The sequence below is a fragment of the Perissodus microlepis genome, chromosome 17 (assembly GCF_051167445.1).
Source record: "Perissodus microlepis isolate ML-2025 ecotype Zambia chromosome 17, ASM5116744v1, whole genome shotgun sequence".
Taxonomy (NCBI): Eukaryota; Metazoa; Chordata; class Actinopteri; order Cichliformes; family Cichlidae; genus Perissodus; species Perissodus microlepis.
Window position 1 is genome coordinate 17,434,823 of NC_140477.1, and position 17,778 is coordinate 17,452,600.

General features: G+C 37.8%; 1 protein-coding gene across 1 annotated transcript; it reads right to left on the reverse strand.

Annotated features, from left to right (window-relative positions):
* Positions 1–464: 464 nt before the first annotated feature.
* Positions 465–17,006, reverse strand: gnsa (glucosamine (N-acetyl)-6-sulfatase a). Its single transcript, XM_084910248.1, has 14 exons — positions 16,682–17,006; positions 13,924–13,983; positions 13,010–13,216; positions 11,401–11,466; positions 8,275–8,373; positions 7,682–7,849; positions 7,451–7,533; positions 6,291–6,409; positions 5,867–5,970; positions 4,918–5,019; positions 4,493–4,603; positions 4,269–4,379; positions 3,616–3,776; positions 465–3,229 (listed from the first exon to the last, which is right to left on the reverse strand). Exons 1-14 carry the CDS (start codon positions 16,850–16,852, stop codon positions 3,154–3,156), a joined length of 1,638 nt encoding a protein of 545 aa, XP_084766374.1. The 5' UTR covers positions 16,853–17,006; the 3' UTR covers positions 465–3,153.
* Positions 17,007–17,778: the final 772 nt, after the last annotated feature.

A 17,778-nucleotide genomic window follows, 5' to 3' on the forward strand; every position in this document is an offset into this window, starting at 1 on the left:
AATCTTTGGATTTTGGACGTTGTTAGTTTTTTGTAACAAATTTGAAAATGACCAAAATTTTCCATCCAATTATAACTTATATTTTATTTTGTATTGTATTGCATTTTGTGTGCAAATTTACAGACACTGGAGATTCTTGCAAACAACGTTACGAAAAGAGGTAAGAACAAAATAGCTGTACATTAAATCCCAAAATGTTTAAATGAAGTTAATCCCTGTGAGCCAAAAGCTTGGGCTTTACACAGCTCTAAATGCTTCAGACAGTTTTTTCTATTCTTGGCTCTGTATGATGTCACTAACGATGTTATTTCTGGTAACATGCAGGATCACAGCTAATGCTATTAACTGCAGTGATTGAATGACAGTAGGATTGAGGCAGGTCAGAAATGTAATTTAATAAATATTTCAGGCAGTGTGGGACACTTTGGGACCTTTTTAAAGTGAAAAACTGAAGCAGAATGTGATTGCTTTAGAATAGATCTTTATTTGGACAAAAACACAAGCCAAAAATACATAATCAAAAACTACTCAAGGGTGCCAAAACGACTGAACTGTTCTGACAGAGCGGAAAGTGCATCAGTGAGTCCAAGATACGATCAGTGATCAGTTGTATGGGGGAGGCGGCAAAACAGTCCAGTGGAGGATTTCGATGATCACGTGAATTCAGTCCAGTTTTTTGAATACAGAGCAAGAGGCAATACATGAACACAATAGTATTATTAAAGAGTAACAAGACAGTAGAACATGGGAAAGTCTTTTCGGTTCTCAGTCAACATGACACGCAGTCTGTTTTAAAAACAGATGTTTAGCATTTTCCCTCCGAGGTTTCCACCTCAGAGTGATCTGCACACATCTTACTGATCATAAATTTTACAAGTTTGAACATCAGCACAATGTTTTCAGTTCACGTAGGCCATGAATTTGTGTGTCTCAAGTTTGAGAAGTGCATCAGAAATGTAGTTTTGCTCCATCTTTTCCCCACTAGGATGGTTTTGGAAGGGTTGTTTGGTGCACAGTCTTTTATTTTGAAAAATTACAGGATGCTCTGTACTGTTGCTACATCTGACTTGCTGTCCTCCTATTTTTGGCAACCTGTGGCATATCTGGTCTCGTGCCAAGTGGGTGCAATGAGCTGTGGTTGTCACATCAGAGTTGGAAAGCATTGCAGCCACAGCTGCTATATTTTTGATGTTATGCTACAAAATTTTTGACCGTGTTTGTCTGTTCAACCTTTCTCAAACCAACAAAACAGAGTTTATAGCTGACACTTGAACCAGTCATTAAGAATGAAAAAGGATCCAATCGGAGTTTAATTGAGGGGTCGGCAGAATAATGTCAGCAAACTCTTATTTTTAATTTTAAAAAACCCTTATTAATTAAAAATTTAAAGTTTTTTGTTTTGTGTAATCTCTCAAAAACAAACAGTCGTCGTTTATCTTGGACATTGCGCTAAATTGGGAAGGGGGATCGTGTTAGAGTTACCATATAAAACCTGTGAGACTGAAATGATCAAATTTTGTTTGCTACCTTCATCACAGGAGGATGTGCAGGGCAACTGAGAGGGTATTGTGACTGTGGCTTGAACTTGAGTTGATTAATCAGTCTTATAATTCTGATAAATTAAAATTTACTTGCTAAATAATTGTAAGATCTATTTGTTTCGGCCTGTCAGAGGAACCTCTTTTGCTCTGAGAACTTTGCTCTAAACCTGATAAAATTAACCTGGATACATGAACTGTTTAAGAAAATCTTAAAGTGGAGCCTTGTTTGCAGTTTAGAGCTTGTATTTGCTGAAGTATTTCAAGTACAACTTTCTGCAGAGCCCCCAGAGTCCCTTAAGGTGACAGTTCCTTATTGTGCGCACAGGATTATTTATTATAAACTCCTACGTGTCTGTAATGAATGCATAAAGCTGTGATATAATGGAGAAAAATCTGCTAAAAAAAGTTTTAGTTTGACCTAAGAAAGCGTTACAGTGTTAGGTAGTGGTTTGCAAGATTGGTCTTTGGACTGGAGGATGAACCTAAGTTTTCAGCTAACGTCAGCGCGTGTTTTTACTCAGGGGAAATATTGTAAGGAAAAAAAAAAAAAAAAAAATACTGTCTAGTCTGTTTTCTAGTTTTACGCAGATGGGTCCATTGATTGGATGACTGCTTTGAATAGACAAGTTGACTAATTAGTGCAAAATAAAAAAAGAAAACAAACCCCAAAACAACAACAACTAAAATTGGAGTAGAAACTTCTTGGGCAGACTTTTGTATCATTAACTACACAGCAGGTCACATTATTTGTCAAACAACTACAATGAACAAAGGCATAAAAAATAAAGTTGAAATTCCGGTTTAGTTACTCAAAGTAGCTGAAGTAAATCTATGCTGGCATCCACCAGTTAAAGAGGGCCTAATCATATAATCCTTATACCATAATATAACTAAAATAAATGGGTTATTTTTAAATTAAACTACCTTACAGTTGTTATGAAGAGTTAGATTAACGGTAAAGACCAGAACTGCTTTTTGTAGCAGCCTGTAAATGTGTTTATTTCTAGTGCTAAGTTTGACATTTTAACATGGGAATCTATTGGGACTGCCTCACTTTTGAAGCCACCCTCAAGTGGCCATTAGAGGAACTGCAGTTTATGCCACTCACAGTGAGCAAAGTCATATAAGTGAATTTACAGTAAAATTTAAAATGAGTGCATGAGATAGGAAAAAACAGTCACACCTAATGGGAAAGTAAGGGCTCTGTAGCTTTCTCTGATAAATTCAAGTGTTCAACCATAAATTAAACAATTAGAAGAGTGAGTAGTTGAAAGGAATTAAAGTGATATGTTCAGTGCAAAATAAGGCTTATAGGAAAACAGGGTTTTAATTCATGGCTTGCCTCGTGTAAATCAGTTCTGAATAATCTGGCTCTCTTTCACACCTACTGACAAAATCATTGAAAAGCAGTCCAAACAGACAGTTTAAAGGTGGGCCTCCTATCTTCCAGCAGCGCCATAATATGACCCCCACCTGATCCCTTCTCCATCCTCATCTTACAAAGAGACTGGCTCAGGAGGCCCGACAACAAGGCAACAACATCAGGAAAGGCTGTACACATCACTCAACGCAGCCCTTCTTCCCCAGCTTCCCCACATCCTTCGCAGTCTTCCTACTTCAGTGTCTGCCTGAGTCTGCTGAGCCTCCAGCTGTGGCTGGTAAACATTTGCCGTGGGTCAAATTTATACCTGAGGGGAGGAAAATATCACAGGGTAGAATAATTAATGCTTGTGTGTTAATAGAGCCTGGAAAACTTCACTAGAAAGGTAAAAAAAAAATGTAATTAATTAAAAACTAATTGCTGACTTAAATAGAACTCTTGAGTAACAGGATATTTTTATTTTCAAGGTATTTATCAAGAAATCCCAACTCATTACATGAAAAATACTGAAAAGTACACAGTAATTGTGTATTTATGCAATAGCCATGATTTAATTAGTTTAGAAAAAAGTGAATGTGCGGGATAACTTTTGGGAATTTAAATGTTTAAGTATGAGAGAATTCACATATAATTTTATTGATTTAAAAAAAAAGGGAAAAAAAAAGACAAAATGCAGATTTTTGCTGAACAGACCTCGGATCGTACACGCCGGGTGTCCGACATGACTGTCCGGAGCAGGACTGCAGCATCATCAGCCGGTGGTTCATCTTCTCCAGGACTTCCTTGTCAATGGTTTTTGCAATGTTGGTCAGCTGGTACGGGTCTGCAGTCACGTTGTAGACTTCTACGAAAACCTACAGAACATAGACGTCTGTGAAATATGCTAATGATTCAAAACTGAAGAAACTCAAGGACATGCCATTCTCCATTTGACCACTAGATGCCAGCAAATCAAAGACTTTCAAAACCTGCACACAGTGCTTTTAAATGTGCTATACGAAGCATTTTTCACATGGTAAATCCTCTTTTATCACTAACGCTGCAACAGATGTTATCTTAAAAGTGAGACATTCCCAACTGTCCCAGTTGCTTGACTGATTTCTATATTAAGGATATGGGATCAGTTTCTTACACAAAAATATAAAAAGGAGCACTTTAGGTTAGTTCAGCTTTATGAACTAACCATCACCAGATTAATGCAGCACAGCTAAGTTGCACAGCTAATCGTAGCCATCTTGCCTAACATTAGTGCCAACAAAAATAACATTTGAATACAAATGTTAGCTGGCTAGCTTGACAAATTTCTAAAGACTGAAAATCAAAAGCAAATAAATAAAATACTATACCTCATTGTCATCAAATTCGCAGTACTGCAGGTTGGAAGAGGGGGCGATGGTGCGCACACAGGCGTAAGTGTTGTTGTAAGAGTCCTCGCACACACAGTCTGGGAAACACTCCTATAGAAAAAACGTTTGTTATTGGTGTTTAATTTTTGGTGCCGCTGAAAACCCCCAAAAAACAAAACAACCCACACCAACAGCAAAGTTTTACTTCATCCCTGTTTCCATACCGACACTCCGGGTCCCAGTAGCGGGCAGGCAGGGTCTGACTTGTTCCTGCCCTCGCCTTCGTACTCCACCAGGATGTCTGTTCTCCAACTGCTGCTGTTCATCTTCCCCTCCTGGTGACACACACAGATATGAACAAGTGTGACTTTAAATTTATTTTTATACCTAATAATCGTTACTGAGTTTTGTTGACAAGTTGTCACTTACCTCTTATTATATTATTAGTAATGTGTTGATGTGGCAATTGATCAACATTTGATGATGTAAAAATTGTTTGTTAGTAATATATCTACAAATAAAAGGATTTATTTGTGTACTTGGGTCTGACTAAGCATATTAATATTCAACCGTCCCTGAATTCATTACCACACCTCCTTTACCTTGTATTATAGACAACAAAAGCAGAACACAAGCTTAGTTTTCTCACCATAATTGGCAGAAACGACATGCCGTCCATTTGGGTCTTGTTGACGTTGTACCCAGCGATGTCCAGGATGGTCGGACCAAGGTCAACGTTCGCTACCAACATCTGGAAAGACAAAAGAAACACTCAATCCAACAAATGTGGCCAGCAAAATGGATGCACCATCTCTAAACACAGATCCTGTGCATCTGTTGAAAGTAGATTTTTTCCTCTCTTTGCTGCTTTTCCTCTTTTTGGGACCGATACAGGAGGGCTCATGCTGCTACACTGAATATAAATCCACTAACAAGATAAAAACAGGATATGCATTTATTTATAACACATAGGTGACTAATATTTACTGCTTTATTACTTTTACTTTATTTAACCAAGAACTAATACCAAAAACATCAATGGCAACAAAGTGTGAAACATCAATTAAAGTCAATGTTTTCTACCAGCAACAAGGATAATAATATTCAGCCAAAACATATGCAGGTAGAAGTAACTGCAAATGTTCTCAAACTTTCTGGACTGTGGGTGGATCCACTGAGTTTCTGGTGATATGATGTTAATTGTTTTAGTTTTTAGCTCTCAGTTTACACCCCAATGTCCAAAATAAACTAAATATGTGTAAAATGCAAACAAAAACAGAATGCAGTGATCTGTGAGGGAGTTATAGATAACTTAAAGTGAATGGAAACTTAAAAACTGGCCTGGATCTTGAAAGAATATAGCATCTGTTTAATTTTTATGATAGTAATGCTTTAAAAAAAAAAAAAAACCTCATACTGGAACCATTTCCTTAAATATGTCAGAGGTTATAAGATTATAATATAGACAGAAAATATAATTTCAACAGTAACTGTATTAATAGAGGATCAGTAAATAATGATAAATACTAAATATTGATTAGAGAGCAAAGACATCTCATCTTTCGTGTGTGTGTGTGTGTGTGTGTGTGTGTGTGTACCTGGCTGGTCTGGTTGGGTTTGATATTTGGTCCTCTGACCATGAGAGGAACTCTGATGTCAAACTCATACAGCTGCCTTTTATCCACTGGGAGAGAGAACTGACCTGAAACAGGAAGAGACATCCACGCTTGTCAAGGCTGCAGAGTCCTTTCAATTTCTTTACTCTGCGTCCAAAAGACAAGTCTCACGCACTTCTTATCATCTGAGATGTCACTTTTAGGTTGTGACTGAGATTTGGCCACATTTTCAACAGTACTGACAATTTTAAAACAGTTTTGTTTCTCATGTTTTAAACCTTTGGAGGTATAAAAGGGTGGGAAACAATTAGCAGTGAGAGCTAACCAAACCTTGTGAATGTTAAACTATCCTCTGAAAAACTGTAGATGTTGAAATAAAAAACAAAAAGCGCTCGCACAGACATACCTGTGTGATATCCATTATCAGAAGTAAAGAAGATGTAGGTATTGTTCAGTTCACCTCTGACCTCCAACCTCTTCACTATTTTCTCCACCAGGTCGTCCACTGACAGTAACGTTTGCCACCTGTAGGACGAGATAAACCGGGAATGAGGACAAAATGTGACATACAAAGACCCCCCCCCCCCCCCCCCCCCCCCACTGACTCAGGTGGGCTGCTCAGGTATCTTTTCAGCCATCCACATATGTCTGCCAACTCATTGTTCCATTCTCTTTCATCCACATTCACTTTATTAATAGGAAATCACATTTCTCTAATTGTGAAAGCCCCGTTCATTCTGCCTCATGTGTTCCCTCGTGGCTCGCTGCTGTTGTGGCTGGACACAGTGGAAGAGTTAAGTCTTTACTCTTTATTTTGCTTTTGTTTCTAATTATTGTCGGTAATTCTCCTTAATTAATTCCACACCTTATTTGCCAATTTCCTCTGTTGTATTTTTTAAGTAAGTAAGAAAAATGTAGTTATTTGCCACCTTTCAGAAAAAAGTCACAGTGCTTCACAGTTTAATTTAAGGGTCTGTAAGGGTCTACCTTACAGTATAAAGTGCCTAAGTCGACTGTTGTTGTGATTGGGTGCTGTAGAAATAAAATTTAATTGAACTGAAGCCTCGTAGCTGCGTTCTGAATGATTTGCTGACCCTTTGTAGGACTGTTTTCTTGTCATTGGTCGGCTATAGCACAAACTAAGAGGTGTTCTCTGGGCCACTACACCAGGCTCATCGAGGCTGTAAAGCACAATGTGATGGTGGAGTCCATGCAAAGGATGACAGACTCGGGGATGAAGCAGCTGATTGTATTTCATGTCAGAAAAAACTTGGCCAATAAAATATTTACAGTGGAAAAACGTATAAATGGTATTTTTAAATTAATATTGACTCATTTAAGAAAGCTGGTGGCCAGAAAGGAGCTGCACACACACTGCTGCAAAAACAAGCTAAATCTGTGCGAAACTATGTTAAGACCTGAAGGTGAAAAGAAAGGAGGAGAATTAGGAGGATGTGAAAGGTGACAGAAAGCAGTGGTCTGGTAAGGAGCTGAGGAGGATGTTTCAAAAAGGAAATAAGGAAGTGGAGCAAAGAAAGAGGAAGGTGAGGAGGTGAAGCGACTGACCGTCCCCTGAAGGCATCATCCAGAAACTGAATGGAGGAGTTTGACATGGGAGTTTTAGCCTGTCTGATCAACCAGTGTTTGTCCTGAGGGGAGAAATGAAAGTCATCATGATTAGCAAGGTCCTCTTTAGCGTAGAGACTGATGTAACCCAACAGAAGTTATTAACAGAGCGCTTTCTTCCATCTTACTTTGGAACCAGCGAAATTCAGCAACGACTAATAAAAATTCTACCTTCCCGTGGACGTTGAAGTTGGGATCTCGGGGAGCTTTGGTGCTGTTGAAGCGGTTCTGGTACTGAGGTGCTGCCGTCCAGGGGGAGTGGGGGGCCGGCGTGGATACCATCATGAAGAACGGCTGGTAGCTGGTTTTATACTGGAGGAAGTCTAGAGACATGTTGGCCTGAGAACGAGGAAGAGAGTGATCAGAGCCTTTGATCGCTGATCATTTTTGCATGTGACCCTTACATCATTGTGCATGGCTGTCTCTCTGTCAGACTGTTGGTCTTACAAACAATATAAAAAGAAGTTACCTCTTTTTCTCTGACATTACATAAAGTCAAACATAACAAAAAAAATAAAAAAATAAAAAAATAAAAAGCGGAGTAGAGCCCTCTCTCTTAAAATCTAGGGGGGTTTCACCCAAAAAAAACTTTAATTTACGGTAATTTATCAAGCAGACATGAATTCTGTCTTTTCTATTTTGTCCCTAAAAATGGAAGTGTGAACCAAAAACTGTCTTTAAAGTAACAAGATAAGGATGCTTTACATTTGTGGCTATATAAATGAAGTAAAGGACGGTGTGCAGTCATATCAAAGGTCTCTCACCAGTAGATCTGTCAGGTAATCTTTGGTGTAGTTGGCTCCGTGCTTCTGAGCCTTCCCATTCACTGATAGTGTGTAGTTGTAGTATTTAGAGTTTTTATCCTGGAAAACACAAACGACACGACTCTGTAAAACACTTCAGGTTTAAAGAGCCACTCGGATCATGTGTAAACAACTGCAAATTATTACGTAAGCACATGAACCGTCCTCTTCATTTCAGATTTCCCAGCCTTAAATCACACAGAATAAAACACCTAGTGGAAGAAATCATTTCCAGGTGTGTATTATATGTATGTATCTATATAATCTTGGTCTAAGAAGCTGAAGTGAATTTTAAGAAGTCAATATAAAAAGCCTGATATTTATTTTTGAACCATGCACAGGGTTAGGGTGAAGAAACCTGGAAACCTTCAGGGTTCAGAAAAAAGTCCTAAAACTGCAGTTCCTCTGATGGCCACTTGATGCTGGGACCAAAAAAACGAGTTCTTCCACGTTGACACTGATGTCACAGAAATAAGCGAGTTTATAGGCTGAAATAGTTTTAGCTTGTATCGATAGTTTTACTTTCTACAACAAGTGTACAGTGGCTACATTGTTTTTATAATTCATCCATTTGGATACAAGTTAGGGTCATGATAGCGAAGCAGGTCACCCTCTTCAAATACGGTCACTTCTCACTCCTAATAACCAGCAAGAAGGCGGCCGAAACACTAATGATGACAAAGTGCAGGGTCCAAAACTAATGGTTGTCATGACGGTCGCTGCATCCATCATTTATATACAGTTGTTGCAAACTGATTTAATAACACAGATGAAATCCAAACAAATATGACAGCTTCAAGAATGATTTCCTTACAGTGTCGGTGGGTTTTCTTTTGCACTGACTAAAATCTAATTTTTTTTCTTAAAAACAGCGGTTACAACTGTTGCTCACAGCTGATCACATGAAGTCACCAATCATCAGAGACGAGCTGCAGTTCATGGAAACATATTGTTAGAAGTTCCCTCAAAGCATAGTGATAGTGACTCTGGGGCAGTGCCAGAAGGATTATTGGCTTAAACTGCCAAAATCTTATAAACCGCATGAGTCTCGCTCTTTGTTATGATAAACTTCCAAGTCATGGGACCACGGCTCTAATCTGTGTTTGTTCATCCAGTGACAGTGAAGATAAACCAGTCTGCACGGCAGTCTGGACGTGACCTCCGACTTCTGCAAACCAGTTAGAGACCTTCTGTAAATCCACACAAATCTAATTTTAGCCTTTTTATTAGTCTGTCTCCTTATTTAGCCACATGACCGCCTACATTTCACAGTGGTGTGTGAGGTAGCTTCATATCAGATCTGATTTAATCAGAAATACACATTTTTGCAACATTAAATATAAACTGGGAACTCATGAAAATAATAAAACTGTCAGGAAAATATGGATAAAAACAAACAAAAAGCAAACACACACATTTCAAAACAAAGAAGAAAATGTCTCAGGTTCTGCACCAGTTCTATGCTGGTTTAATCACAGCTGTGGACGTGACAGTGTCATTGTGTCTTCGTATGAAAGATGGAGATGGGAGGTATGAATGGAGACAGTATGAAAGATTAACACAGTCATAAAACATGGAGCCGGTCCAGGAATGTATTAAACCTGCATTCATTCAAATGGCCAACGGGAGGCGACTCCTTTGGTTCAAACCCAGAGAGAGGTTATTGAGAGGTCATTAATACATTTTTAAAATAGCTCAGTTCACATGCAGGAAGTAGGTTTTTTCAAATCAACTTTTGTGTGTCAAGATGGTGATAAAACGACAATGAGACAAAGTCAGTCTTTGATCAGTTTGCAATTAAAAGGCGTCAAGTTAGCAAATATGTGCAATCTATAATAGCATAGCAACTATTGGTAATAAAGCATTGATGTCCAGATACACAAAAATACAACTTCACTACTTAAATTTAGAGTCCAGCCAGAACCACATAGATTTTAAACAGAACTGCAAAGTGAGACAGACATTCTGCAACCTCGCTTTAATAAAGAATATAACCGAAATACAACCAGCTGAGTCAAGATCTCTATTGCAAAGTCATGGAGACTTAAAAATTACACATAATGCTCAATTTTCTGACCAATTTTCTGATACTGAACTTGTTTTATTTCCCATCAGTAGCAGGGAAAGAACTACAATGGTTGCACTGCGCAGACCATCTGAAGCTGAAGAAGATCATTAACCGCAGAATACAAACTGCACTTTATTTCCTCACTTGAAAGGAAAGAGTAGCAGAGAGTTAATCCGATACGCTCCCATGGTACTACATCTAAAACTCTTATATGTCCTTCTCCCCAGCATTAACAGTTAAGGTTTGCACCTTAAGAATTAAGGGATAAGATGCTTTGTAAATGACTTCTCTTCTGACAGATTTAATCCTAACTTTTCAGGGAAATTCGCAGTAAACATGATGGTTTTAGGAAAATTCTTGGATTTAAACAAGCCTTCATTTCCAGGAGCCGAATTTTCCTTTGGAGCAGCATTTAACTCAGATGTTAAACTAAATAAACTCAGTTTGATTGATAGCATCAACAGGCAGACGCCCAAAATGACCACATCATGTGACGATCAATACATCAATCACTGTTCACCGAGACAGACGAGCAGCTTTAATCGCAGATGCAGAATTTGCTAATAGAAAACGTAAGACTCCAATCAGCAAAGGCAGCCGAGTCTCTAAACAAGTTCTCAGAAGAAGCAGCGAGGCCACAGACACTTTGGGTTGTCTAAGAAAAATGCTGACGGATCAAAGCAGTAATAGAAGAGGAGACGAACACAAGGCAGAATGATAGTGAGTTTAACACAGGCATTAAACTGACTCTATGATGGCAAAGAAGATGAAGAAGAAGAAGAGTCCTTTCCTCAGAGACGTGCTCCACCCTTAGGAACATTTGGCCCTCTTTGTCTTTAGAGGTCTTATAAACCTGAGACCACAGGAATTTGAGTTTCTCAGAAACTTGTGGAGTCAGTCCAACTTGAAATGGTATAGTTTTGAGATTATAGCTGCATGACTGTCTCCGACAATAAGGTAAGCTCTAAAACTGGTCCATGATATCTACAAAAGCAAATAATGTGAACATTCAGACTTACCAGCCCGACCCAGTAACTCCAACCTGGAGGAATGTGCTCCACTCCACCAGCTTCCGAGTGCCCATACTGCAAAATAGCATAAATGTTGAGTATGTGCAGTTCTGCATGACGAGATGAAGAGAATTACCCTGCAAAAAAAATAGATGAGCACGACATATAAACGCGTATGTTCTTCATGGTTTCCATTTCAGACCTCACCGTCACGTTTCAAAAAGATTTCCACTTTTCAGACAGGATCGATTTGCTCAGTATTTAAACCAAATTTAAGTTTAATTTTTTGTTGAAATACATTTTGTTGAAAATCATTTATTTATTTATTTATTTGAAACATAAATGACATCACAGCTGATTTCCATGTAGAGAAATTTGCAAGATTTTTAGATATCTTCCAAATTCCCTGCGAGCCACACTGCGTGACATTGATCTGCCTGATGTATGTGACTGTACAATGACGTGAATCATGCAGTGTTTATTCTGCAGGACTCGACCTGCTCAATCCAGTTTGAAAATGTTCTTTCATTTTCTGGTACATAAATGCTCAAAGACAGAGTGAAAAGGAGAAGTAGCAAAACAGGCCTAAGTGGCTTTTTTGGTGACACTTTAAACATCCTAACAAACAGGACGTTCTGGTTCTCTATTTGACCATCTGTTAATCACAAGGGGAGATGTAACCTTCACCCTCAGACGATATATCATATGACTGCACATCTAATGACAGTCTCCTGAACACTGCAGTAAAGATGCCTCACTTTTATGAATCTCTGACACATGCATATGATTTAAAACTTCAATATATTTTATTTGAAATTACAATATAATGATATTTATGTACAAAGTTTACCTACTCAGAGAGAGGTATACTAGAAAAAGAGGCAACAAATCTGGTTCATACAGGAAAAATTAAATAAAATATAATGCAAGTAATTTTAGATATTGGATAACCCAAGTTATTTTATAGAAAAGAAAAACACAATTATATTTTAAGTAAACTTAAGTAGTGCATAACTAATTTTACAGGACAAGAGATAAGTGACACTTTAAGTTTCCACATTTTAAGTACTGTAAAGAACTGTAATTAGCTAATTTTCTGGAAATGTAGTGGTTAAAAACAAACAAACAAAACAATATTCTGTGCTTTTCAGGGCTCGGGCTGTATTACGGAGTGGTTACTTTAAAGGAAAGGAGACACAAAGTACTTAAAATCACTTGCAGTGTAATTTGTGTCTCTTTTCTTAAATTCCCAGAGGCGAGGTTAAGCCACTTCATAACATGGCCCAGGCCCCGAAAAGTACTGTGTATTGATTTTTTTAAATGCAAAATTATTATCAAATTACACATTTCTTAAATTTACTTACACAGTATTTTAAAAAATGGGCCTCGTTTCCTATAAACTAGCTGAAGTATACCAGTTATTCATGTTCTACTTAAAAGTACTGATATTGTATTTCAAATAAAAGACATTGAATTTCCATTTAATTACAGGGGAATTACACCAACAAATTATTTTTGAGCTCCTTCATTCTTCAGATAACAGCGCAGTACAAGAACAAAGGGGGACAACCTCTTACCAAAGGCAAGTCACCGATTCTGGCAAAAAAGCGACACTCACCTGGTTGAGATATTTCCCAGCAAAGAATGTCTGGTAGCCAGCGGAGGCCTTCAGTAAGGCGGGGAAGGTGTGCGGCTCCTCGCTCTTCTGCCAGGCTTTGCTGCTACAGTTTCCATCCAAGGTGTTGTTGATGACGTGGTGGTTGTGGGGGTATTTCCCCGTCAAGATGCTGGCACGACTGGGGCAGCACAGCGGGCTGGCAACAAACTGAGGGAAAAAGACGCGATACGAAACTGAAAGGATTTTCTTTAATTATATTTGACTTGTGATTCTCTACATGCAGCTTTTATGTAAAGTCATTTACATTTAAAGTCATTTTAGATAATGCTACAAAATAATGTACAGACGCAAAGCAGGGCTAAAATGATACACTTAATAGTCCCTGAAAGCTGTATATAAAAGATGTACATAATTTTGGGTCTGAAAAGTAAAGCTAGCGCAAAATGTCTTAAAATGTCATTCTTTCTAATGGCCAGCAGGGGGCGACTCCTCTGATTGCAAAAAGAAGTTATATAGAAGTGGGCGAGAATTTTTTTTTCCCTACTTGATTAATTTATTACCTTAAACACTTTCTCAATAAATTTATGGTCCCAGTTGGTCAAGTCAAGTCTCACTTCATATTCATATGGTTATTTGAAATTTTATGGTCCTATTTAGTGTCCAAAAGAACCATAAAACAGGGTTTACTTTAGGGTTAAGCTACCTTGTGATTAGGAGCTTGCTGCATTAGCATGTAGCATACCTGTTTTGTTTTTTTTTAAAAACCTGGTCCTTCCTGCATTTGTGCCGTTAAGCTACGATCTCAGGTTTCAAAAGATTTCACAAATCAAATGGGTGATATGACTAGCTAAGTCCATCTTTGATATACAGTCTATGCTGATGACAAGAGGAACATGTAGGCAGGTTATACTTACTGCATTTGTGAAGGTCATCCCTGCGTCACCAATGAGTTTTTTCGTCTTGTTCAGTGGATTCTGAAAGGAAAACACATTTTATATTTTCGCTGACATTAATTAAATTCCCTGCACTTAAACTCTTTGTTTGCTTTTCGGCTATCAGCAATAACAGGATGTAGTTTTTGTCCTATTGAGAAGGCCGCTGTCATAGAAACAGCTTTTTTTTTTTTTAGACCAGCAAATATTTGATCTATTTGAAACAGTGCTTTCAGAGGGTGAAATGCTAAAATAAATAACACAAAGTTTAGTTCAGCATTGGAACAGCAACACTGGAAAAGTAAGTAAACGTACATTCATCACATCATCCCATTTATGAAATTATAATCAAGGATTTCAGATTAAATGCCGATGACTGGATCTCTCTTAGGGTTTAAAAAACACTTGTTATCAAAGGATTAAAAAAGATTTCGAAACAATTTGAAGAAACGCTTCAGCTCTAACACTAAATCCTCAAAAAGTGCAGAAAACTGACAAAGAAGTCTCCAAGAAGCCCAAAGCAGACTTGTACATGTGCATCGGGGATTGGCTCAGAAGGAGAAATTGAGGTTTATGACATGATTAATCAACTGGAATGCTTTAGGACTATATAAAACAGGGAGTACTTCAATTAAAACCACCAAAATCTGTCAAAAGTGTCAGCAAACTGATGTCTGAGACTGGTGGACAATCAAGCAAAACACCCATATGATCTGTGCTAAATTGGGCAATCAGCATTACCTCATGATCCCAATGACAGAGTCTTTTTCAACTGCAAAGTATTTTATCCATTGTTGTACTATTCACCTTTATCTGTAGATCCTGTTTGAAAGCAGACCACATGTTTGCTTGTGCAAAGATGTCAATAACACCAAAGGTTTCCATGTGGTGCCCTCACTTTTTCACATGACTGTGGTCTCAGACAGAGCAGAGATTACACACCTCTGGAAAAACACTGAACATTTTGTGCACTAATCAGCACAAAATAAATGGATTAACATACTGTGGCTCTGTAATATAACTGCTGCTACAACTGAAGGTGAATTCGGTGTAATATTAGGTTCAGATACTCAAAACCTGAAAAATTTGTACCAAAACAGCACAAAATAATCTAAAGTTGGACTCTTTACTCAAACTAAAGTCAAAAATAAGGCTCAGCATGTGTTATGATTTTTTATTTTATACATAAATTTGGCATTAGGTTTAAATTAAGCTGTTCTTTAGGTAATGGCAATATCTATCAGTAGCTTTATATTAGATGTGGCTTGAAAGTCACCAGTGTGATGTAAATTTGATAAAAGTCAAGCATAAACATGTAGTCAGGAGTTTTTGGACACACACAGGTCAAGAGTAGAAATAAAGGCACATGATCAGCAACAATTCCTGACCTTCATCGATGAAGAAACAAGATTTAACCTGCGAAACACAGCAGTTTAATGTTTTTGGATGGCATCTCTATAAGCTATCAGTCTGAGTACATCTGGGTTTGAATCAGCAGATGAAACGAGAAATAAGAAAACCTGCAAGTTTTTTTTTTGTATGTATCAGCAGTTTTTGTTTTGATTACAGTCTCACATCAGTTACTTTCCGCAGTGACTTTACGGAGTTATGTTTTACTCTTTTAAACAGCAGTGTCCATTAAACAGCATAAAGACCAGGAGTGGGTCAAAAAAATATGAACATTGTAGTGAAATCATTAATCACACTAATTTCTGAATAAAAAGATTTTCCGTTCTTGGTGTGCTGGTGATGCTAGATTTACCATGGAGGGGTAAAAATGATCGGAAAGCATCTTTAAATCAGTTGGTTTAATTTAAAGATGGGAAAATACTGTTGTTGCCGAGGTTTTGTGCCTTTCCCATCTGTAAACTGTAATGCACGTCACATGATCACAGGTCTATTTTGCACTTTTTTTTATAAGACATCTTGGGCTATTCATTACCTGTTTGTAAACAGACATGAAATGAAAGTAAATGTAACCTAAAACAATGCCTTATGTTGTACACATTTTTAAGAGGGGTGTGAACCTGGCATGATCTTAAAATTTTAAAAAAAATGTAAAAAAAGAGTTATTTCTTTCGCACTCTTACCTGCAGAGGTGAATCTAAAGAAGGCACCGCATTTACCGCACCTGGCCTCCATGACATTTATTTTAAAACTTTAAGTTGCTAACTAATTTAGCAGATCTAGCTCTATACTACTAATTTAATTATTTTAGCATCGTTTTTGGGCCAGTAAAAGCCTGATTTAGTGGGCCTGGAAGCCCAGAGGGGAGATATGAAAGCTGGTCAGTTAAAATCATTTTATACCTTCTGTAAGGATAACACTTCTTTCTTTTTAAATATGTGTATAAATATGCATGTAATAGTTTAACAGGCCTAGCCCACTTGAGATCAGATCGTGCTGTTTGACAGACCAGATTTAAAGTGTTTACTTTGGGATTATTATAATTATTATGTATTACCATTACTGTCAGACTGGTTATTATAGCACAAACAACTCATTTACGTAGACCCAGTCTTTATAAACATAACATCCTCTAGCTGGCTAAAAACATTTCTTCTTCTGTTTTTTTAATTATAATAAAAACATTGGTGGTGATGGATTGACAAGCCTGCTGACTCTGTGGGATGCCTGCATGATGTTTGCTGTCAGGAATGTTAGCTGTCAGCTTTATCCGATCTGGTTTAATGTCATTAAAAAAAACAATGTCATGACTCTCAGATAAGCTCCTACTGACCAGACCCCCGATAGCGACGTCCAGGTCGTCGGTGAGGATCAGAACGATGTTAGGTCTCCGTGAAGAGCTGGTCCCGCTGCTCCCGCTTAGGTGGCTCCACAAAGTGACGCAGATCAGGAGAAAGCTGAATATCTTCGGCCCGGAGCAGCGAAAAGAGCCCATTTTCTTCATCCAGCTACAAACTTCTGAAGCAGAGTGTCTCTACCATCCGCGTTGCGCCTTATAACAGCGTGAAATGGTGAGGCCGCTCCTCCGTGACTGCAAAAACACGGGCACGAGCTCAACCCTGACGCAACGCTTCCCTGTTTGCTGGTCACGTGGTGTACGGAAGCCCGCATCATTTGATTTGTAGGCGTGTACCAATGACTGTCATTGGCGTGTACCCGCCCCTCATGACTACAGCTTTTATTTTATGCTTTAATTTTCTTTCTTTCTTTCTTTCTTTCTTTCTTTCTTTCGTCTATCTGTAAAAAAATAAAATTCAAGAGCAATTCTTCAATTAACTTTTTAAACAGATTTGCTTCTTAGCAATCACAATATAGCCAAAGATTTTATCGTACCAGACTGCGATAAACATTTAGTTTCTACTCTAATGCCAAGCTGACGTCAATTCAGAGATTTCTTTGTGATCACCTCTTATGTAATCAAATCACCTTTTAAAATGCATGTGTTTATTACATTTCTATGAATCTATGAAACTTAAAAAATCAGAACAGTTTCATATAATTTTTTAAAAATCCGCATTTGGGGCTGGGTTGTATACATTTCACTGCTGGGACATATTTTTGATTGCATTATTATGTTTCTTGTATCAGTTACCATGAAAATCAACCAGGCTCAAGAGAAATGTACCTTTTTAAAAAAACACAAGATGTGCTTTTTCATGCTTATTTCATCCTTTACCATGACACTGGGCTGTTAGAATATGAATATAAGTTACAGATCATTGAAATTTGCCAAGGTAAAAAAAAAAAAAAAAAACCTCCTGTAAGCTAGACTCACATTGCAAGGAGTTTGAAAAATCTAAGGACCTGAAGTTATTTTTATATGAAAGGAAAGCTGTGAAAGATTCACTGCTACCCAAATTTTAAGTATAT